Source organism: Bombina bombina, chromosome 6 (assembly GCF_027579735.1).
Source record: "Bombina bombina isolate aBomBom1 chromosome 6, aBomBom1.pri, whole genome shotgun sequence".
NCBI lineage: Eukaryota > Metazoa > Chordata > Amphibia > Anura > Bombinatoridae > Bombina > Bombina bombina.
Window position 1 is genome coordinate 925,016,699 of NC_069504.1, and position 24,173 is coordinate 925,040,871.

General features: G+C 36.4%; 1 protein-coding gene across 1 annotated transcript in view; it reads right to left on the bottom strand.

Annotated features, from left to right (window-relative positions):
- Positions 1 to 24,173, bottom strand: part of DOCK2 (dedicator of cytokinesis 2) — a 1,640,323-nt gene that overhangs the window by 1,370,279 nt on the left and 245,871 nt on the right. The window contains 4 exon segments of the mRNA XM_053718563.1: positions 1,655 to 1,731; positions 5,485 to 5,560; positions 12,011 to 12,146; positions 15,220 to 15,301. Coding sequence (XP_053574538.1) covers positions 1,655 to 1,731; positions 5,485 to 5,560; positions 12,011 to 12,146; positions 15,220 to 15,301 — 371 coding nt within the window.

The window sequence follows — 24,173 nt, forward strand, 5'->3', positions numbered from 1 at the left end:
CTCAACATTATTCTCAAGTATCTGCTGATATTGAGTGGAATCAATGAGACCCCCTCAACTTTAACAAGATTCCCAGTATCGCAACTGGCCTCACAGCCCACAGCATGATGAAACATCCAGCAAATTTTACTGTTGCTAGCAAGTGTTTGTCTTGGAACGCTGTGGTTCTTTTGCCGCTATGCATGACGCCTCTTGTTATGACCAAATAACTCAATCTTTGTTTCATCATTCCACAGCGTCTTCTTCCAAAATGAAGCTGGCTTGTCCAAATGTGTGTTTGCATACCTCGAATGACTCTGTGGCGTGTTTTGCAGAAAAGGCTTCTTCCGCATCACTCTCCCATATGCTGAATTGTTGAACGATGCACAGTGACACCATCTGCAGCAAGATGATGTTGTAGGTCTTTGGAGGTGGTCTGTGGGCTGTTTTTGACCGTTCTCACCATCCTTTGCCTTTTGCCTCCCTGATATTTTACTTCTGGCCTTTACAAGAACGGTGCCTGTGGTTTTCTATTTCCTCACTATGTTCCTTACAGTGGACACTGACAGCTTAAATCTCTGAAATAGCTTTTTGTAGCCTTTCCCTAAACCATAATGTTGAACAATCTTTGTTTTCATGTCATTTGAGAGTTGTTTTGAGGCCCCCATGTTGTCACTCTTAAGAGGAGAGTCAAGAGAACAACAATTGCAATTGGCCACCTTAAATACCTTTTCTCATGATTGGATGCACTGTCTATGAAGTTCAAGGCGTAATGGGCTCACCAAACCAATTGTGTGTTCCAATTAATCAGTGCTAGGTAGTTACAGGTATTCAATCAACAAAATGACAAGGGTGCCCAAATTTATGCACCTGTCTAATTTCATTTTGATAAATATTGCACATTTTCTGTTAATCCAATAAACCTCATTTCAACTACTGAAATATTACTGTGTTCCTTCAGTTATTTGATAGATCAAAATGAAATTGCTGATCCAAACACCCAATTATTTATAAAATAAAAATCATGGAAATTGTCAGGGAAGCCTAAAACTTTTGCATACGACTTTATATATATATATATATAGATAGATAGATAGATAGATAGATAGATAGATGTATAGATATGTACTATACATTAATATTATTACATATATATAAAGAAATATATATTTAATAATAAAAATTATATATTTTTTTCTATGTGAAGAACATAAGAATGTAAAATATGTGTAACATGGTTCGCGCTTTAGGTCTAACACTGTGTCAGGTTAGCGCACATGAAAAATTATTATCTTAAAGCACGTTGTTGAAATAGTAAATATAGAATATTAAAAAATATTAATAATTTTTATAATTATTATAGATGTACTAAAAATTTCACAATAGTATGTATAACAGTATCTGTAACCTGACGCATTAAATTCAATTGCGCTTGAGCAAATAAATTTACTTTCAACTTGTAATATGCGTGCACATTAATACGCCTTCTTTTATTGCTCATGCTCAAATATTAGTGCACCACTTGCAATCTATCCCATACAGGTCAATCTATCAATCTTTTAGATACATTTTTTTTTTTTTTTTTTTTTTGAAGAAAGAAATTTTAGTTTGAAACAGAAATATGTTAAGGCACTATAAAATGTGTAGATATATCTATGCACAAATATCTTGTTACCTTGTCCTCCGCTATCTCCTTTTGTTGCAGTCACATTATTGAGAAGGGTATGCAAAAAGTCATTCTCTGCTACAACCCTGAAATAAAACAAAGATAGTGTTGCAAAATAACATCTATAACCATGACAATCAAAAATAACTATTTTTTATATTTTTTTATCAACCCTGTAAGAACCAAAAAACAGAAAACATATGCAAATTTATTATAAAGTGACATAAAAAGATACTTTGTTACTCAAAGCATTCTAGTAAAAATAAGAGGCCAGGCTCTGTTGATTACAATGATCCAATTAACTGTCTGTGTGTGATCTCACATGGAAGTAAGTGCACAAAATTATAACATTAACAAGCAGTCACCCAAGTAAAAACAATAAGACATCTATAAATATCTGCCCAATCTTCATACCTATTTGGTAGATGTCAGTTATTTTTTTTATTTTACATACATTTTAAGTACATTATTGTGTATATCCACATCCAGATCTGCCTTTACAATTGATAGCTTTTAGGTGGTGGACACAAAGGATGGATTTCAAGAGTTGTATTATGGACCAACGTTTGGAAGAAACGTACTACTCATATGCTAAATCACTTGAAAGTGATGCAGCATAGCTGAAAAAAGCTGACAAGAAAATATCACCTGAGCATCTCATAAGTAAAAACGGAAGAATGTTACCTCAATATTTCTTCATCTCACCAGAGTAAGTGCTGTGTAAACAGTTATACTTCAGCTGCAGGTTGGAAAAAAAAGCCAATCAGCATCAGCAGTGTTGAGGTAATGCTTTGCCTTTGCTGTGAACTCATGAGATTTCACTGAAATCTCATGAGGCTTCATAGAACTTACTTAAACTGAATAGGAAAATAATATGACTGTGCCTGCACATGACAGGTGCACACTCTCTAGCTTGTCCTGGGACAAGTATCCTGACTGGCTGCTTAAGTCTCTTTACAGTGGGGTGTGAATATTTAGGAAATTTGAGGTAAAAATATCTTCCTTTTTTACATAGGAGATGTTCACGTGATATTTTCTAGTCAGCTTTTTACAGCTATGCTGCATCACTTTCACATGTTTCAACATTTGGATATATGTCGCTTTAAGTTTACCTACAGTACTATCAAATGTTATTATGCTGACCATTAAATCTCTGAAATGGATACCTTGTTTCCTATGTTTGCAATTTGGTTTCTTGCTAGATGTCAGAAAAGGCTTGAAAGAGAAAACCAGCAAGAGACAAAAGGACATATTTAACAATGTGCGAGCGGTGATGATACGAAGTAGCGTATAATGTCCACTGCACAATCGACTAAATGTCGACAGCATACGCATACAATCGGCGCTAGCAGGGGTGGCAATCAACCTTATCGTATTTGATCGGGTTGATTTCTATCCGCCGCCGCCATCAGAGCAGGCAGGCAAGTTATGGAGCAGCAGTCTTTAGACCGCTGCTTCAAACGTCTGTTTCGGCCAAGCCTGAAGGCTCGCACGGAAACAGGGGCATCAAGCTCCATAAATATGCCTCTTAATGCAGAAAATTAGTTATAAGTCAACATGCAGCCTTAAAATATTAGATATATTTGCTAACTCCACAATATTCTGATTTCATAGCCACCTGTCTTTCATTTGAAAGGACAGAATTGGTGCATTGTGGACCGCCGAGATATGGACTCTCCACAACATAAATAAGGAAAAGTGTTTCTGCCTCTGGAATATTTCCACACTTTTTGTTATCTCATTCTTTTTTAGCAAGTATAACTACAGGCATACAGATTTGCACTAAGTTCCCCAACATGTCAATATTTTTAGGCAATCATGTAACTCCTCAAAATGTTACAAATTGGGTTTCAGATATATATTTTCCTTTTATTAGGAATTTATTTTCAAATCCCAGTTTTACAAAATGCAAATGCAGCAAAATCACTGGAATATTAGAGAAACAAACAATAAAGAAAACAACTTAAAGAAAAAAACAAAAAACACATTTTTTACTTTCTTAATATTATGCCACTTACATTAGACAAATATGATAAGGGAGGTCATATTCATCTTAGCACATACTTGCATCTAACCTCCTCACATGCACAGCTTTACAGGCTCATTTCCTTGTGGCATACTTGGGTATGGAACACTTTAGATGGCACTTTTTTCTGTGACAAACTCTATTCTCAGTGGTCAATTTAACAAGTGCCAGGCGGACATGATTCACTGTAGCAAATCATGTTTGCCCAACATCGCTAAATGCCGACAGCATATGCTGTCGGCATTTAACATTGCACAAGCATTTCTTGTAGTGTCTGTGTCCCAAGTGTTGCGGTCACGTGATCAGACTGAACCATCCAATGATAGGTTCCTTTGTTCACGTGATCGCCACTACCGAAATAACAATAAAAGTTGCAAAAAAGGGGGGTATAAGGTGCGCAAATCTATCCCCTGCACACACACTGATCTGCTCCCATAAAGCAGAAAAATAAAAGAGATACTGCTAAAAAATAGAAAAGATGTGAGCGTGTGCGCTTACAGCTATGGGATTGTGAACAAAATATTTGGTAAAAAATGTCTAACAGACTATCCACTATAAAGGTGAATACAAAAGCATCTATTATTATGCGCTTATCAATGTGGTAGGTCACAGATCTACAGGACAATATGAGCCAAGCAAAGAATAAATACTTCTAAAGATAGAATTAAAAGTTAACTATCCACTATATAGATGAATACATATGCAAACTAATTAGTTTAAACAATCATAAACCAGGTATGGCTCAAGCAAAAGAGTTAATACTCATACAAATTAAAGTATTAAAATTTAATCTAAATATAGAAATAAAAAACTGTTACATATAAGAAATTGACATATGACCGGTCATGTACATAAACATATATTAAAAACAATGGTCGTAATAACTGACCCTGTTTAAAGCAAGTAGGTTTAAAATATGTGCATCAGGAAGTTGGTCTATATTAGACTGTGAAATTTAAGATGGTTTAGCAATAAGTCCAAGGAACTTTGGCCCACAGTTATAAAAACTGGTTAATTTACGATCCACCTTTGTGTTGCTCGTTCATACGGGTATTCCTCAAACAGAAAGTTCCGTTTCCTAATACAAATATCCAATCAGCAAACAGTCAGAATGTCTTGCTATTATGCGTTTTTATGATTTAGATATCGTTTATTTCAATGTAAAAGTGACAAATTCAACCTCGCTGTAGGGCTACAACACCTCTACAGTGCCTACCTGCTCTTTATTGAGCTGAATCCTCCGTCGGGGTACGGCACAGGTGTCTGGAGCAGCTCCTATCAGTTGGTGGTGTCACAGATGCTTAGAGCGTCTCAGATGTAAATCCGTTTGTAAATCCGTAATCCTTGGAAATAGTGGTGTACAAAGTGATAATACACACTATTTCCAAGGATTACGTTAGATTCGTTGGAACTATTTTGTCTCTCCTCAGATACTCTGCGCAGAGTTCTCTTCTCAAACGGATTTACATTGCGTGTAAATCCCATATTGCACTCAAGCAAACGCATTTACTTTCAACTCGTAATACCAACTCTCGTGATAAGCCCTTTGTCACTCAGTCGCAAACGTTTGCACTCCACTTGTAATCTGGTCCAGAATAAGTTAATATTTTTCTTACCACTGGAAAGGTCTTTTCATAATCTTTCCATAGTCTAATTTATCAATGTCTTTAATTTACAGACTTTAGAAAAAAAAGTTAAGTAACCCTAAGAAAAAAACATAAATAAACTAATACATAATTGCATTGCCTTAGAAATAAATGGCTAATTTGTTCATTAAGTTTGTTGACTCAAAAGCAAATGAAGCAGTACTTACGGATGGAAGGGTATGAAATGTTGTTTTTCTTCATCACTTTCCACCTTTCCTTTAATTACATCACTGATGTCCATTACTGATGGAAACAAAATGTTAACAATGTTAAGGTCATTGCTCTAAAGAAATGAACAATATTTACAAAAGCAGATTTGAAATCTGCTATCAGAAGTTTAGAGTAAATTGAAAGTATGAAATTGGCTTACCTTAAATGCATAATGAGAAAAATGTTTATAAGGAAAACAATAACCACTCAGTTCACTGCTGAGTCCTTTTACATGTGAGTGCTGAAGTTGCTTTTAGATTTTTGAGCTTTTTGCTCTAACTAACAATCATGTAGACTGGTAAAAGTGTTTTTTCCCCTTTTCCACCATTATTTATAATAAACAGTAATAAAATATTGAAACACACAATACTTTCGGCCAGATTACAAGTTTTGGGTTAGGACTGGAGCTGTGCGGTGCTAACTAGCAGTTTTTTCTCACCGCTCACTTACCTACAGCGCAGGTATTACAGGTTTTTACAAACCCGGCGTTAAAAGGCAAGAAGTGAGCGTAGAGCAAAATTGTGCTCCATACCGCACTCCAATACCAGCGCTGCTTAAGTCAGCGGTGAGCTGGTCGTACGTGCTCGTGCAACGATTTCCCACATATACATCAATCGGGAGAGCTGGCTGAGAAAAAAAGCCAAAAAGCAGCGTAAATCTCAGTAACGCAGCCCCATTGATTCCTATGGGGAAACACATTTTATGTTTACACCTAACACCCTAACATGAATCCCGAGTCTAAACACCCTTAATCTTGCACTTATTAACCCCTAATCTTCCGCCCCCGACATCGCCGACAACTGCATTATACTTTTTAACCACTAATCTGCCGCTCCGGACACTGCCGCCACCTACATTATACTTATGAACCCCTAATCTGCTGCCTCCAACATCGCCGACACCTACATTATATTTACTAACCCCTAATCTCCCGCCCTCAATTTTGCCGAAACCTACCTACACTTATTAACCCCTAATCTGCCGCCCCAACATCGCCGCCACTATATTAAATTTATTGACCCCTAAACCTAAGTCTAACCCTAACCCTAACACCCCCTAATTGAAATATATTTTAAATAAATCTAAATAAATTACTATCATTAACTATATTATTCCTATTTAAAAACTAAATACTTACCTATAAAATAAACCCTAAGCTAGCTACAATATAACTAATAGTTACATTGTAGCTATCTTAGGGTTTATTTTTATTTTACAGGCAAGTTTGTATTTATTTTAACTAGGTAGAATAGTTATTAAATAGTTATTAACTATTTACTAACTACCTAGCTAAAATAAATACAAATTTACCTGTAAAATAAAACCTAACCTGCCTTACACTAACATCTAACACTACGCTACAATTAAATAAATTCCCTACATTAAACACAATTAAATAAATTAAATTAAATTAGCTAAATCACAAAAAAAACACTAAATTACAGAAAATAAAAAACAAATTACATATCTTTAAACTAAATACACCTAATCTAATAGCCCTATCAAAATAAAAAAAGCCCACCCAAAATAAAAAAAAACCCTAGCCTAAACTAAACTACCAATAGCCCTTAAAAGGGCCTTTTGCGGGGCATTGCCCCAAAGAAATCAGCTCTTTTTCCTGTAAAAAAAAAATTCAAATACCCCCCAACAGTAAAACCCACCACCCACATAACCAACCCCGCAAATAAAATACTAACTAAAAAAACCTAAGCTCCCCATTGCCCTGAAAAGGGCATTTGGATGGGCATTGCCCTTAAAAGGGCATTTAGCTCTATTGCAGGCCCAAAGCCCTAACCTAAAATATAAACCCACCCAATACACCCTTAAAAAAATCCTAACACTAACCCCCAGAGATTCACTTACCGGGAGAAGTCTTCATCCAAGTGGCAAGAGGTCCTCAAGGAAGCCGGCAGAAGTGGTCCTCCAGACGGGCAGTAGTGGTCCTCCAGACGGGCAGAAGTCTTCATCCAGACGGCATCTTCTATCTTCATCCTTCCGGTACGGAGTGGGTCCATCTTCAAGACATCCATTGCAGAGCATCCTCTTCAAACGACGGCTTCTTCGTAATGAATATCTCTTTAAGTGACGTCATCCAAGATGGCGTCCCTTAGATTCCGATTGGCTGATAGAATTCTGGTTTGGAACAGCCAATAGAATGCCAGCTCAATCCTATTGGCTGATTGCATCAGCCAATAGGATTTTTTCTACCTTAATTCCGATTGGCTGATTCTATCAGCCAATCGGAATCTAAGGGACACCATCTTGAATGACGTCCCTTAAAGAGATATTCATTATGAAGAAGCCGTCATTTGAAGAGGATGCTCCGCGTCGGATGTCTTGAAGATGGTCCCGCTCCGCGCCGGAAGGATGAAGATAGAAGATGCCGTCTGGATGAAGACTCCTGCCCATCTGGAGGACCACTTCTGCCCGTCTGGAGGACCACTTCTGCCGGCTTTGTTGAGGACATTTTGCCGCTTGGATGAAGACTTCTCCCGGTAAGTGAATCTTCGGGGGTTAGTGTTAGGATTTTTTTAAGGGTGTATTGGGTGGGTTTATTTTTTAGGTTAGGGCTTTGGGCCTGGAATAGAGCTAAATGCCCTTTTAAGGGCAATGCCCATCCAAATGCTCTTTTAAGGGCAATGGGGAGCTTAGTTCTTTTAGTTAGTATTTTATTTGGGGGTTGGTTGTGTGGGGTGGTGGGTTTTTACTGTTGGGGGGGTATATGTATTTTTTTTTTTACAGGAAAAATAGCTGATGTCTTTGGGGCAATGCCCCGCAAAAGGCCCTTTTATGGGCTATTGGTAGTTTAGTTTAGGCTAGGGTTTTTTTTTATTTTGGGTGGGCTTTTTTTTATTTGATAGGGCTCTTAGATAAGGTGTAATTAGTTTAAAGATCTGTAATTTGTTTTTTATTTTCTGTAATTTAGTGTTTTGTTTTTTTGTGATTTAGCTAATTTAATTTATTTAATTGTATTTAATTCATGTAATTTATTTAATTGTAGTGTAGTGTTAGGTGTTAGTTTAACTTAGGTTAGGTTTTATTTTACAGGTAAATTTGTATTTATTTTAGCTAGGTAGTTATTAAATGGTTAATAACTATTTAGTAACTATTCTACCTAGTTAAAATAAATACAAACTTGCCTGTAAAATAGAAATGAACCCTAAGCTAGATACAATGTAACTATTAGTTATATTGTAGCTAGCTTAGGGTTTATTTTACAGGTAAGTATTTAGTTTAAATAGGAATAATGTAGTTAATGATAGTAATTTTATTTAGATTTATTTAAATTATATTTCAATTAGGGGGTGTTAGGGTTAGACTTAGGTTTAGGGGTTAATAAATTTAATATAGTGGCGGCGACGTTGGGGGAGTCAGATTAGGGGTTAATAAATATAATGTAGGTGGCGGTGATGTTAGGGGCGGCAGATTAGGGGTTAATATTATTTAACTAGTGTTTGCTAGGCGGGAGTGCGGCAGATTAGGGGTTAATAATTTTATTTTACTGTTTGCGATGCGGGAGGACCTTGGTTTAGGGGTTAATAGGTAGTTTATGGGTGTTAGTGTACTTTTTTAGCACTTTAGTTATGAGTTTTATGCTACGGCTTTGTATTGTAAAACTCATAACTACTGACTTTAGAATGCGTTATGGATCTTGGAGGTAGAGGCTGTACTGCTCACTTTTTGGCCTTCCAGGACAGACTCATAATACCGGCGTTATGCAAGTCCCATTGAAAAAAGGGTTTGATGAAACGGTCATAGGTACCGGGAAACACGTTGTGGCATTATTTGTTTTTAAATAAAGACATTTTATAATAGTAACATGGCTTTATAGCTTTTATATTGTCATCTTGATCTGCCGCTCTGGTTAGTGAGTTCCGGTGACAGCTTCATGGTTACCCCGTACCTCTCTATCAGAGATTGCAGATATTTTTGCCTGAGGTTACAGCGGTCTGGACAGCTGTAAAGTGTCCAGGAGGTCTTTGTGGCACTTATCAAGTGCTTACTATTTTGTGAGTATATATCGTTGTATGCGCATAAGTCCCTTTACTCACTGATATACACTATTGTGGTGCCTGTGTGTCTTTATGTCATTCATACTGTCACGCTCGGCTGCTGGGAAGCTCTGCAGTCCTCTCTGTGTGCTTGATTGACAGGTGTCTGAGCCACCCCTTCCTGATGATGTCACAACCAGGCTTTTTATTCTGGGCTTCCTGTTTCTCCAGTGCCCGTTTGTTTGTTTAACTTTGTGCTTCTGATAGGAATTTGCTGAGGAATCTCTCCAACTGCTGCTTTTCTGTTGCCAATCTCTTCAAGGATTTACTATGCTGGATTAACCTTCAACCTCCTGATTACCTGTCTCCAAACAATGCAAGTACTGTTTGTTTTGTGAAACTTTCAAACTTCCTGTTTACCTGCTGCAAACCCTGCAAATACTGACTACTCTGTGAACTGCCAAACTATTCAAATACTGTGAAACCTTCAATCTGCATGTTTACCTGTTTCCAAAACTCTGCAAATACAATTATTCAGTGTAAACCTTCAAACTGCTTAATATCCTGTTGCCAATCTCAACAAGTACTGATTAATCTGTGTTAACCTTCAAACTACCAGCTTACCTGTTGCTATCTCTGCAAGTTCTGACAACACAGTGTTAACCTTCAAACTACCTGAATACATGTTGTTAATTCTGCAAGTTCTGACTACACAGTGTTTACCCTCAAACTGCCTGATTACCTGTTGCATACTCTGCAAAGACTGTCTACACAGTGTTAACTCTCAAACTGCCTGATTACCTGTTGCATACTCTGCAAAGACTGTCTACTCAGTGTTAACCCTCAAACTGCCTGATTACCTGTTGCATACTCTGCAAAGACTGTCTACACAGTGTTAACCCTCAGACTGCCTGATAACAAATGACCTACTCCTGCATTATTAACTGTTTCCTGTTTTACCCTTCTTCTGTCTGAGTATAAGTGGACTATCCCTGCTCTCCTGATTCTGTGGAAGACATTTCCTGAAACAGTTCCTTATTCAGAAGTCTTTCTGGCTGATATCATGAATTACTTTGGAACAGGCTAACCCTGCTCCATATCGTGAGTACTTTGTTTTTTGGAGGTTGTCGTGGGGTCACGTCCTGGATTAAACTCAGAGTGCAAGGGTGTTGTTTAAGTTCGCCCTAGCATTTGGGTCTTCTTCTGGACATTTCCTAACCTGACACATACAGCTCGCAATTGGAGGAGAGGAACAGATCTGCCATTACAGCTTGCTGGACGGCTGCTAATTGTTCAGAAGGTTCTTGTGGCACTTCTCAAGTGCTGAATTTCTAGTAAGTAGGAATTGTTATATGGGGTCTGGCATCCTATAGCACAAACGATACACACTATTTGGCGCCTCTTCTCTTCATCTTTTCTATGTCTTGAGTGCTATATATGGTAGCAGTGTTTGCAGCAATGTTTGTTAGACCCCATTAATCAATAGATGAACTGGCAATGTTCCCAGGCAGGGAACATGCCACCCAAGTTCTCAAGTAGAAAGACATGAACAGTCTGTGGAAATATGACCACTGGTCAATAAGTGGTCAATAACTGACAGGTGATTTCTGTTACTATGATAGTAATATAAAAGCTAAATTAATGTGGAGCCTTTAATTTGAAAGAGTGATGCCTTTCTTTAACATATTGGTTTGTATAATATCTCTCTCTATAAATAAGATTACCTATTTAACACTAACATTGAAATTTAGCATATTTTTTTATCAATCATCTGCTTTCAAACCATTCATTTGAAATATGAGAATCTCCTATTTTATGTGACAGGTTTTGTATCTCTATCCTATGTTTTAGAAACATTACTGTCAGTTATTGTGCATGTTCAAAGGAACTTGTATGGACCATTTGCCACAATATACAGAGTTTGAATGACCTGGTCACAAGGTGCCTCAAGGAGAAGGAATGGAAATAGGGGGGTTATTTCTTTATAATAGCTGCTTAACAAAGCAATGCATTATAAAAGTGATGCCTATAAGTGAAGTGATATAGTTGATGCCTGTAAGGAAAAATGTGTGCAATCTTACAGGATTCAGTCACTTTAGTTAATTTTTACAAAAAGATGTTTGCATTCTTTGAATACACTGGCTACAACTAAACTACCAGTTAATCAGTAATAATATGGAGAAACTGATTAAAAAGTATATATTTTTTTTATAAAGGTTTATACCACTGTTGAGTTTAGTTCTAAAAATTAAATAAATTTAATTTATATCGCACTTTAATGTGATCGATTTATCATCAGCTTTATTTAAGATACAAAAGCGATTTTTCTAACAAATGTGATACATTATAACACATCCACTGTCATTTTAAACAAATCAAGAGTAATAAATTAAACTGTAATTGTATTTTTTATTAAATTTTAATGCTCCTTATAAATATTTATGTTGCTAGTAAAGATGTGTGTTATGTTCATTAGAGAATATTTTTATACCTGCAACTCCAAAAGGTCTTCTCAAACCCTGAGTGCACTTTTTCAAGTTGTTTTCTTTTAGATCCATGCGGCCGATTCTTACTATCTGACACACCAAATATATTCTCTCTCTGTTAAGATCTTTGTTTCCGAGGTCCTACACAATAGGTAAAATAATAATTACAAGAGGAATCTTTTCCCATAAAAAATGTAATAGACATATAAGCACAACTTCAAATATATTAGCATTATAATACATCAACCTGCTGAAGCAGACATTGAATATACACAATTTTAAATGAAATTGAAAATGCATTGCTAATCTGTAATAAAAACACTCAAAATTTTGTAATTTCAAGTATTAAAAAGCAAGAATAGATAAAATACTATAGCTTTCGTAATGTTTTGTGTACTCTTCAATAAGAGTTATTTGCCTGACAAACTGTTGGTAAAGATACACTGGACTAGATTCAATAAGATTTTGCATTAAACGTTCTTTATTGTTATCATGCATTCAATGAAAAGCTAGTATTTTTATTTCCTTACCACTTCCCATTTTGTATTTTGTGCACTTAGGATTCTGATTTCTAAACTCTAAAATATTTAATTATTGTTTGAGATATAATAAAGGTCTCAAACTGCAAGTGATAAAGATGTACTGTAGGTGATTTTAAGTGTTGTTGCAGCTTTTCATGAATTTGTAAAAAAATGCATTTAATGTAAGACAAACTGTCTAAAATATTAGAAAAGTAACATAGACAAAACTATGTGTTCTAACTATACATTTGCCTTTACAAGATGCTGCTTTTGTACAATTGAAGTGAGCTCCATTATTTGATGCTGATTCTAATATATTAAAGTGAATGTAAACTTGCATGAATCAGTGCTGGCTTTTAAAAATACTATTATAAACAGGGGCACTTTCATTCATGAAACTTTATATTGCAGCAATTTTTTTTAAATACCTTTTTCTGCAGCAAAGCCTGATCAGCAATTCCCAGCCCGCAGCTCCTCTGTGCTTACGTCAGCAATAACGAAACCGGCTTCCTCCAATCATGGCGTGCACCCCAAAGTGTCTATCGCGTAACGAAATGCCGTGATTGGAGGAAGCCGGTTTCGACATTGCTGTGCTAAGTGCAGCATGAAAGCAGACGTGGGATCGCCTATCTGGCTTTGCTGCAGAAAAAGGTAAGTATTTTTAAAAAAAACGCTGCAATGTAAAGTGTCATTAATGAAAATGCCCCTGTTTTAAATAGTATTTTTAAAAACCGGGCACTGATTCATGAAAGTTTACATTCACTTTAAGTTTATATACTTCCTCAATATCCTATCCAAGGGCTTGAAATTTGTAAGGTTATATGGAAACTGTGCCTCCACTGAAATTTAAGGTTCAGTAACTTTGCAGGTTTTAGAAGGAAAATGTGTCAGAAAACATTGCTTAGCAACTCTAACCAAATAGTTATAAAAGATTTAGGCCTTCACCTAGGATCAACTCAGCTTTATGCAAATACATTTGTAATATTCTTGATTTTATTTTTTTATATTAGTTGGAAAGGACATTATATTCATTTACTACACCTAGTAGAAATAGCCCAAATTCTGTGTCAATTAAAGGGATACTAAACTCACACTTTTTCTTTAATGATTCAGAGCATGGAGCATGCAATTTTAAGCAACTTTCTAATTTACTCCTTTTATATTTTTTCTTCGTTTTCTTACTATCTTTATTTAAAAAGCATGAATGTTAAAGGGATACTAAACCCAAATACTTTTGTGATTCAGATAGAGCATGCAAAAAAAAAAAAATTCCTGTTTTTTAAATAAAGATAGCTAAAGAATGAAGAAAATTTGATAATAGGAGTAAATTAGAAAGTTGCTTAAAATGACATGATCTATCTCAACTATTAAAGACGATTATCCCTTTAAGGTTAGCATTTGGCAAATCAACACTCATTAGCGTTTAAAGTTTAATGGCTCCTTTTAATTTCAACTGAGATTTCAATCTTCGAATGCTGTAAAACGGCTATTGCAATAAATATTTTAAAGGAACATGAAACCCAGAAATGTACTTTCATGATTCAGATAGCACATGCAATTTTAAAAACGTTCAATCTTACTTCTTTTATCTGATTTGCTATATACTCTTGGTATCCTTTGTTGAAAAGCAAACCTAGGTAGACTCAAAAGCTAGGATCTAGGAGCTAATTAAAGACTGCATATATATGGTTTACCAATGCGTTTAACTAGCTCCCAGTAGTGCATTGCTGTTACTTCAATAAAGGATACCAAGAGAATGAAGCACAATTGATAATAGATCTAAATTTGAAAGTTGTTTACAAATGTATGCTCTGTCTGAATTAATAAAGAAAAAAAAAGGCATAATGATTTTCAACAGCCATTGTAAAAGTTAATATCTAGCAGCTTAATATAATATCAGGTGTAGCAAAGTCTCAGCTCTTTTACAATATTAATCCACTATTGTCTATTAACATACTAAGGGGCATATTTATCAAAGTGCGAGCGGACATGATACAATGTAGCGTATCATGTCCGCTGTACATTGATGAATGCCGACAGCATAAGCTGTCGGCATTTATCATTGCAAAAGCAATTCACCAGAACTGCTTGTGCAATACTGCCCCCTGCAGATTCACGGACAAAAGTTGGCCGCTAGCAGGGAGTGTCAATCAACCCAATCTTATTCGATCAGGTTGATTTCTGTCCGCTGCCTCAGAGCAGGCGGACAAGTTATGGGGCAGTGCTCTTTAGACCGCTGCTTCATAACTTCTGTTTCCAGAACAAGGGGCATCAAGTTCCATTCAGAGTTTGATAATTTGGCCCCAAAGTGAGCAAGCAAATACTTTCTTACGTGTATACTGAAAAAAAGAGGTTTGGTAAAAAGAAACTTAAGTGAGACGAAATTACTGAGCACATATTTTCTACTTCCTTTAGTATTGTATGCCTCTGAAGGTGCGTCCCTCTCTGTCAATAAAACTGTGGGGTTACCCCTATTTCCAAAAGAGAATACTGAATAATCAGTGTACAAACACGTTTCCTTTTCAAAAAAAAGTAACAAACAAAATTTAGTTTACTCTTTTATATGCGTCCCCACTTCATATTCAGTATTGTAAATCAGTTCTTTATACAAAATAATGCTGTTATCTCTTTCATCATTCTGCTCTGTTTAATTCCCGGTAAACTATAACATAATAACAGTGTACAGAACTTACCGTGAAAACAACCTTTAAATTATTCAGCATATCAATTTCTTTCGGAAATCCTCTGCTCCCCCATCTCACTAGATAATTTTCACTGAAAAAAAAAAAAGAAGAAGATTTTGATAATTAATTCATTTCTAATTATCAAAAAAGATATAATATTAATGAATATTATGTAAAACTATTCATTAAAAAAAGTCCCAAGTAACATCATTTTAGACAGTTGTTTAATCTGTGCTTTAATGGGACAGTAAAATCAAAATTAAACTTTCATGATTCATTTAGTATAAAATAACTTTCCAGTTTACTTCTATTATCAAATTTCCTTTGTTCTCTTGATAACCTCTGTTGAAGATTAAGCTATGTAGGTTGATAGGAGCTTGGGATGCATGTGTCTTTAGCAGTCTATGACAGCAGTGATTGTATATAAGGGGCCTATCTATCAAGCTCCGAACGGAGCTTGACGACCCATGTTTCTGGCGATTCTTCAGACTCGTCAGAAACACAAGTTATGGAGCAGCGGTCACAAAGACCTCTGCTCCTTAACCCTGTCCGCCTGCTCTGAGCAGGCGGACAGGAATTGTCAGAATTCAACCCGATCGAGTATGATCGTGTTGATTGACACCTCCCTGCTGGCGGCCCATTGGCCGCGAGTCTGCAGGGGGCGGCGTTGCACCAGCAGCTCTTGTGAGCTGCTGGTGCAATGCTGAATACGGAGAGAGTATTGCTCTCCGCATTCAGCGATGTCTTGCGGACCTGATCCGCACTGTCGGATCAGGTCCGCAAGACATTTGTTAAATTGGCCTCTATGTATAACATTGCCACTGCCAGATGGCTAAAGGCACATGCACACTCCTGAGCTCACATAGGATTACTCTATAATACCAAGATAACTAATTGAAATTGTACAATACATAACACAATTGGGATTTAAACTCTCAGAAAATGATACACACTAAAACTCACACCACAAAGGAAGTAAAATACAATAGATAAAAACCCAACTATGTAACTTACAAAATAAAAACTTCAAGAATTGCTCACAGAATACTACAATATGCTCATATGATTGGAGGTGTTGCTTTTCAGACATTATAAGGCTGCCATGCTGACACACATTTCAGAGTAGTGAGTTCTACAATGTGCTTGCAGGTGGAACAAGCTCTGTGCCCTTTAATCTGTCACTACCTAATCTCATTTGGGTGCTTCCACATTGCCGCAGGGACTTGGGCATACACAACATAATTATTAAGGAATGTCATAGTTTATGGGAACAAATTAGACATTATTCAGCTGTTGTCCCACATTCTTCCCCTATTCATCCTTTTAGAGGTTTATTAGCAGGTTTTGCACCCAAACGTATGGTCGCTTATGGGTGTAGTTTCTATATTAACTTAAATTCACAGGGTCAGTTCTCATCTTTAGAAAGAATTTGTATACATTCTCCTCCTCCAAAACTATTGATATTTGAACATCTTCACCTTAAGAATATGGTTGCTAGTTGGGGATTTAATCCTAAATCAAATAGAGCTAAGACAACTTTAGGAAGCAAATGGTGCGAAGGTGGGCAACGTAATTGACCACTATTGTTACATTACAGTTTGATGGAGGGAGTCAAGTCAGTGGATAAATCTCGTCCTTTCTTGACTTGGAAATATACATTGCGTTTGAATTTACCTTTGCAGACTTGGCAACAGGTTATCACTTTCACTAAAAGTGTCCTCCACTGTGTTGCTCTGTACAGTTAAATTGACTGCCAGGGCCTGGAGATGCTTGACACCGCCATCCTGGAGCACGTTAATTGAAATAATATGTTATGTCTACTGTATGGAACAATAGTCCTTCCAAGCCTTTTTGAGTTAAAGGGACATGAAACCCATAATATTTCTTTATTGATTCGGATAGAGAAAACAATTTTAAACAATATTCCAATTTACTTCTATTATTTAATTTGCTTATTTCTTCAGATATTCTTTGTTGAAGAAATAACAATGCATATGAGTTAGACAATCACGCGAGGCATCTATGTGCAGCAACCAATCAGCAGCTACTGAGCTTATCTAGATATGCTTTTCAACAAATGATACCAAGAGAACAAAGCAAATTAGATTATAGAAGAGAATTTGAAAGTTGTTAAAAATTCCGATTATCCTAATATTTTGAAGGTATAATCTAGATTTTATTAAAGACACAGAGACGAGTATTTTTGCATTCTCTCTTTTTACTACTCAATGCAGCTTTTAAAAGTACATAATAACATAAACAAACATATTAAAACAGCATAGAAAACAGATAACCACAATAAGTAGCTAAGGATAGAGCTAACTTATAACTCCAAGAAAAAAGTGACCAATCAGAGAAGGAATAGTGACCATAAACTGTCCAATAAGCATCCAAACTTCCTCTTTCTTGACTGATGCTCACCCATGGAAAAATTTTTAGAACTAGTAACAGTCCAAAAAGTCCCAAACAGAATAAAACATATGCATAACAGTTGAAAGTTTGATTGAAGGAAAACTTGTGAGATAAGAACTTGATTGCAGAAGATGACTTGGATCTAAGGGTACTTGTCAGGTGAAAATCCTCTTGAATAGAAGGTACAAATCCTGATTTAAGGAAAGGATTTCCTTCAGATGGAAACTGTCGAAATAAGAAAAAATAAGTAATAATAACAATATAAAAGAATTCTTAAAGGGAGGGTATCAAACATAATTGAGGTGGGAAAATACTCGTCTCTGTGTCTTTAATAAAATCTAGATTATACCTTCAAAATATTAGGATAATCGGAATTTTATTACAAGACCAGAGACTCCTATTTTTGCAAGTTTAAAGCACATTAATCCTAGTATAAACCATTTAAGAAAATAAGTTAAGTGAGGCATGTTGAATGGGTCTGAAATAGAATTGTTTAAAGGTAGAGTCTGAAGACCAATCTGCCGCATCCAAAATCCGTTGAAGCGGAGCAGACTTCAAAAAGGCTTTAGAAGCAGCAGAACCTCTAACTGAATGGGCTGAGAAAGAAATATTGATCCCAGCTTATTTCATGACCCATTTAACCCATCTCGCTATGGAAGTAGAGGATACGGCAGCATGAGGGGGAATAAAGGAAATTAAAAGTTGGTTATTAGAAGGTTTTCTAAAAGGTAAAGTTCTGGATTCATAAGATTTCAAACATTCAACCACACAAAGGGAAGGTTCAGAAGGAAGGTAAGGGTAAAAGATAGATGTGGAAAGGGTTTTAGTTCTTCGTGAAATGAAAAAGGTAACGCCCTCCGGAGAAAAGCGTTTAGAATTCCAATCTAGGGCTTTAACGTCAGAAATTCTTCTGAAAGAAATTAGGCAAAGAAGAGTGGCGAGTTTAGCTGTGAGTTGTTTAAAAGATAATGAGGCATTATGTGGCCAAGACTTAAAAAGGGAAAAAATTAGGTCCACATCCCAGAAAAATTCATGTTTAGGAATTGGAGGACGTTTTAGTCTCATGGCCTTGAGGATCCTACAAACTAAAGGATGTTTACCTATAGAAGCATTATTAACCAAATTATGTCTAGCAGAAATAGCTGAGCGATGTACATTGATAGTTCTATATGCTAAACCTAAATCAAAAAGGTGTGATAAATAATTAATAATGTCAGTTAGATCTGAAGAAATGGGATCCAGATTCCTTTGCAAGCACCAGCTAGACCATTTAGACCAAGCGGCAAAGTAGCATTTACGAGTGCCCGGGGCCCAAGATTCCTGAAAGAGGGATCTTGCTCCAGCCGAAAGGCCTCGGAGAGCCCAGGGTCCCCTGAGATCGTCCATGCTACCAGGAGAAGAGAACCTTGAAGGACTAGATTGTGGTAATTGCCCTCTGGATCCGTAAGAAGATGGGGAAGACAAGGAAGAAGAATCGGGAGATCGATGGACATTTCCAGAAGGGATGGATACCATGACTGTGTCGGCCAAAGGGGGGTCACAATCATAAGACGAAGGAGATCCCTGCGGACAATTGAAATCGTCCTCGGGATCATCGAGAATGGAGGAAACGCGTAGACCCCTAGACGTGGCCATGGATGGAGAAAAGCATCTATGGCAGCTGCTTCCGGGTCTGGGCGCCAGCTGAAATAAGGAAGAATCTGAAAATTGGTCCTGGATGCGAAAAGATCCAAACAAAAGGGACCCCTGAGAGATTGGAGCGAGAGAAAAAGACTCCTGTCCAATTTCCAATCGCTGAAATCCGTCAAATGACGAGATCCCCAGTCCGCCGTTGAATTCGCTTGTCCTGGAATATATTCTGCTCTGACTGAAATGTTCCTGTCCAAACAAAGATGAATAAAATCCTTGGTGATATTGGACAGGTCCCTGGACTTGGTGCCTCCCAAACGATTGAGATACTGCACCGCAGATATATTGTCCATGCGCAGTAAAATAGAAACTGGAGAAGAAAACTTTGCAAAACTCTTGACTGCAAACGAGCCAGCCAATAATTCTAAACAATTTATGTGAAAGCGTTTTTCTTCCAGAGTCCATTTGCCACCTGTGATGGAAGGACCGCAACGAGCTCCCCAGCCTGAAAGGCTGGCATCGGATTCGATGATGAAATTCGGAGTTTTGCCAAAAATGGCTCTTCCGTTCCAGGCCTCTAAATGTGAAAGCCACCAAGAAAGTTCTTCTTTCGCTTCTGGAGATATGGGAATCAAGTGAGAGTAGGAAAAACCTTTTCTCAAATGAAGGATTTTCAATCTTTAAAGTTCGCGATAATGAAGGGGGGCAGGAAAAATAGCCTGAATAGAGGATGAAAGTAACCCTACTATCCTGGCTATAGTTCTGATGGGAACTGAATCTTTGGATAAAGTTTTGGAAATCTCTTTCTTTATATTCTTCACTTTGTCTAATGGGAGACTCAAAGTGGAAAGGATTGTATCTATCTTGAAACCTAAAAAGATTAGAGATTTGGTAGGAACCAGAACTGATTTCTGTTTGTTTACTATGAAACCTAGAGATTCCAAAAGGGAGATTGTTGAAAACAAATGATTTTGGAGTGAGAGAAAATTCTGGTCCATGATAAGTATGTCGTCCAAATAGATAATTAGACGGACACCTCGAAGCCTCAACCAAGCTATTACTGGTTTGAGTAATTTTGTGAAAATCCAAGGAGCAGAGGATAGGCCGAAAGGAAGACAGGTGAAATTCCAAAACTGATCTTCCCAACGGAAAGTTAAAAATTTCCAGTGCTCTTGAGCGATTGGAACGGTTAAATAGGCGTCTGTGAGATCTAAACGAACTAACCAATCGTTTTCCCTTAGACATTCTCTTAATAAATGAATGCCTTCCATCTTGAAATGATGGTAAACAACATAAGCATTTAAAGATTTTAGATTTATAACCGGTCTGAATTGGTTGTTTTTCTTTTTGACAAGAAAAAGATTGCTTAAATAACAATTTTGAGGATGATGGACCGGAAGAATAGCTTTTTTGGAAGAAAGGGAAAAAATTTCTTTTTGAACCAGAATTTTGTCTTTTTGGGAGAAATGAATTGGTTGTGGAAATTTTATTTGAATGGGAAGGGAAATAAATTCTATGAAAATTCCTGACACCGCTTGAAGAACCCAAGGGTCGGAAGTGATTGACGCCCAGTTTTGGGCAAACAAAGCAATTCTGCCACCAATTCTGTTTTGGGAAGAAGGAATCTGAGAAGGAACCAATAATCTTACCTGGAGCTTGTCTTGATCTTGATCTACCCCTGAAGCCTCTTTGGTTCCAAGGGCGGCTCCTTGCTGGGAAGAAAGTTGTTGAGGTTGAAGGCTCTTGGAAACTTCTGTTGAATTGATACTGATGTTGGGTAGAATAATAGGGTTGATGGGACTGGTTATAATGAGACCTGGATAGGAATGGTTGACGGCCGGGAAAGCGGCCTCTGCCTCTCCCGGCCCTGTCAGAGAAACTCTGATTAGGGTAAAAAATCTTTTTCACAGAAGTTTTAACCTTATTGAGATTTGAAAAGGTGTTAACATATTGATTGAGCTCTTTCAAATAAGAGTCACCAAATAACAACCCATTGTCGTCCGGAGATATTTCATTGGAAGCGAAATCCGATATTTTTGGATCGATTTTTCGCAATATATTTCGTCGTCTCTCTAGGGTCATGGCAGCATTTGTGTTACCTATGAAACATAGGAGCCGTTGGACCCATTCTCTGACAACATAAGGGTCCAGTGGGGCATCCTCTGCAACACCCTGTTCTGATAACTCGAATAACTTGGTCAGGGGACCTATGGAGTCTAACAATTTGTCCTGACAAATCCTCCAGGATCTATCAATTCCTTTTTTAACCTTGTAGCCTGGGGCACCAATGAATTTAAGGATTTTAGGGTCAACCTCAGGGGTAATTGAAGCATTTTTTGGGAGTAAAGGGCGAGGACATTCCGCTCTAATCTTGTTGCGAGTCTGTTTCTTTAAAGGTTTCCTGAGTTGGAAATCGATAAATTTTGCCACCTCTATATTGGGGCACCATTCCGCAGAGCGGGGATGGTGAAGTTCATCGGGATTAAATCTTGGTAAACCCAGACAATCAGTGAATTCTGTCTCCTCCTCAATATATTCTTTTAATTTTTTATGCATTTTCTTATGCCTTTTTGTGGCAGGGGTATAATCTGAATTTTCAGATTCCACATCTATAGAATCTGAGTTTAAATCTGTATAACTACCATCCTCAGAGTTGTTTTCATCAGAGGATGATTTTTCAACATTATTTACATTTTCTTTAAATATTGTACTTGTGTTAGTATCTCCCATTTGGACACGCTTGGGATTCAGGGTTCTATTTAGCAGCAGTTTTTGTTCCCGTGCTGCGAGGAATTGTGGTGTCAGACAAAAGCTGACGAGATTTTGTTATAAGCTTTTTGCTGGCAATTACAGAAATTGAGGGATTTTTTCTCTTTAAAGATTTTTTAGTTTCTTTAATGCCCATTAATGAAGACATTTTATTGAAAAGATTGTTCATTGACGAATCAATCATAATTTGAACAGTCTGTGCTGTTAAAGGAGGATAACTTTCTGGGTTTTCAGACATTTTAATAACTTAATATTTTTTATTTATAATTTAAATAAAACTTTTGTAAGGTATAAATTAAATACTCAAAATTTTAAATATGTGTAGATAATACTAGAACAAAAATATATAGCTACAATTGAATTATATAATAATAGTACTTAAAAAGGTTTAACATATGTAAAAACCGTTTTGAAATTAAATAAGTAGTTTGTTAATAACGTTTTACCACAAGATGGCAATGTAAGGCAAGAAAATGATTTGTAAAACAATTTGCTTCGTCTGAGGGAAAAAATGGCAACAAATGTTGCCGGTCGTGAGGAGAGCTGACTCAGACTGACAGGGAGGGCAAAACACGTCAGACTGAGGGGCGGGAAAGGAAGTCCGGCCCACAAGATGGCGACCGGAACGTTAGTGGCAAAGGGAAGATGGAGGAGGAAAAACTGACTGCAAAACACTTCAGTCAGAAAAAACGGGAAAACCGGAGGTAATGGGGAGCTATATTAATGAAAGGACAAAACCGGAGGGAATGTGGGACGAAGTGCAGAGGCTAAAATAGCAAGGGGCCGAAAAAACGGAGGCAAATTTAAAACTTAAACATTTGTTAAATGTAACATAACTGACAGTGAATGACTTAAATAAGCTAAGAATGTTAGGGAAAAATAAATAAACGAAAATATATATAATATATATCGACCAGGAATAAGAAAAACTGAATGAAATTTTAAACTTTATTGGAGATAAAATTTTTATACTTATCTTGCCTGAGCAGCAAAAAGAAAGAGGAAGTTTGGATGCTTATTGGACAGTTTATGGTCACTATTCCTTCTCTGATTGGTAACTTTTTTTCTTGGAGTTATAAGTTAGCTCTATCCTTAGCTACTTATTGTGGTTATCTGTTTTCTATGCTGTTTTAATATGTTTGTTTATGTTATTATGTACTTTTAAAAGCTGCATTGAGTAGTAAAAAGAGAGAATGCAAAAATAGGAGTCTCTGGTCTTGTAATAAAATTGCATGATCTTTCAAAAATAATGAAAGAAAAAAAAATTCCCATTAATATGGACTGGATGATAGAATTCAATCCTTGTTGGGTCCCTTCTGTGCAATGAGAGGTTAAGTTCTTTTTAACTTTCATTGACTGGCAGAGAGTGAGATATACAATCTTTTTTTTCTTTCTTATAAGTTATCTTTATATTTATTTTAAATTATATCTATTTTAGATGTGTCTTATATGTGACATTATTTCATGTTTACTACTGGAGACGGAGCTCATGATAATCCATCTTTATTGTAATTAGAGTTGATATAGATACATGATTGAGGGGTGATCTGTGTATCACCAACCCTAGTGGGACAATTATTTGTTTGTTTGTTTGACAATGTATTTGTATCACATCTTTCTCACAATAAAACAAATAATAAAAAATATATATATAGAAACCTATAATATATTTAATGCATAAACACACATCAATGGTTTGTGCACAAATCCCCCAAAATATACAATATATATAACAGAAGTAAATTTGGAAGGTTGTTTAAAATGTCATGTTCTAACCAATTTGTTTAAATTTAATTTGGACTTCACTGTCCCTTTAAGTAAGAATATCATTAAAGGAACACAAAGAAAAATGTTTGTTTTAGACATCCAAAAGAAATAAATACTTAATTTCAGAATATTTCACAGTATTTTCAAAAAATTATTTTCCTGTGCTGAAGAAACATTGTTTTTTCTTTTTAAGCTTATGAGTTATGTAAACTGTCTATCAACAAGTATGAATACAGCAGTACTATAACTTATGTTTGATCTGAAGGATTTTTGCAATATACATGTTTGAAAAATTGCTACTTTTAAAAGTTAGCAATACCCTTATATAATTTTATAGTATGCATGTGAACCTGCCATTTATATGAAGGTAGGCTGAATGCAAATAT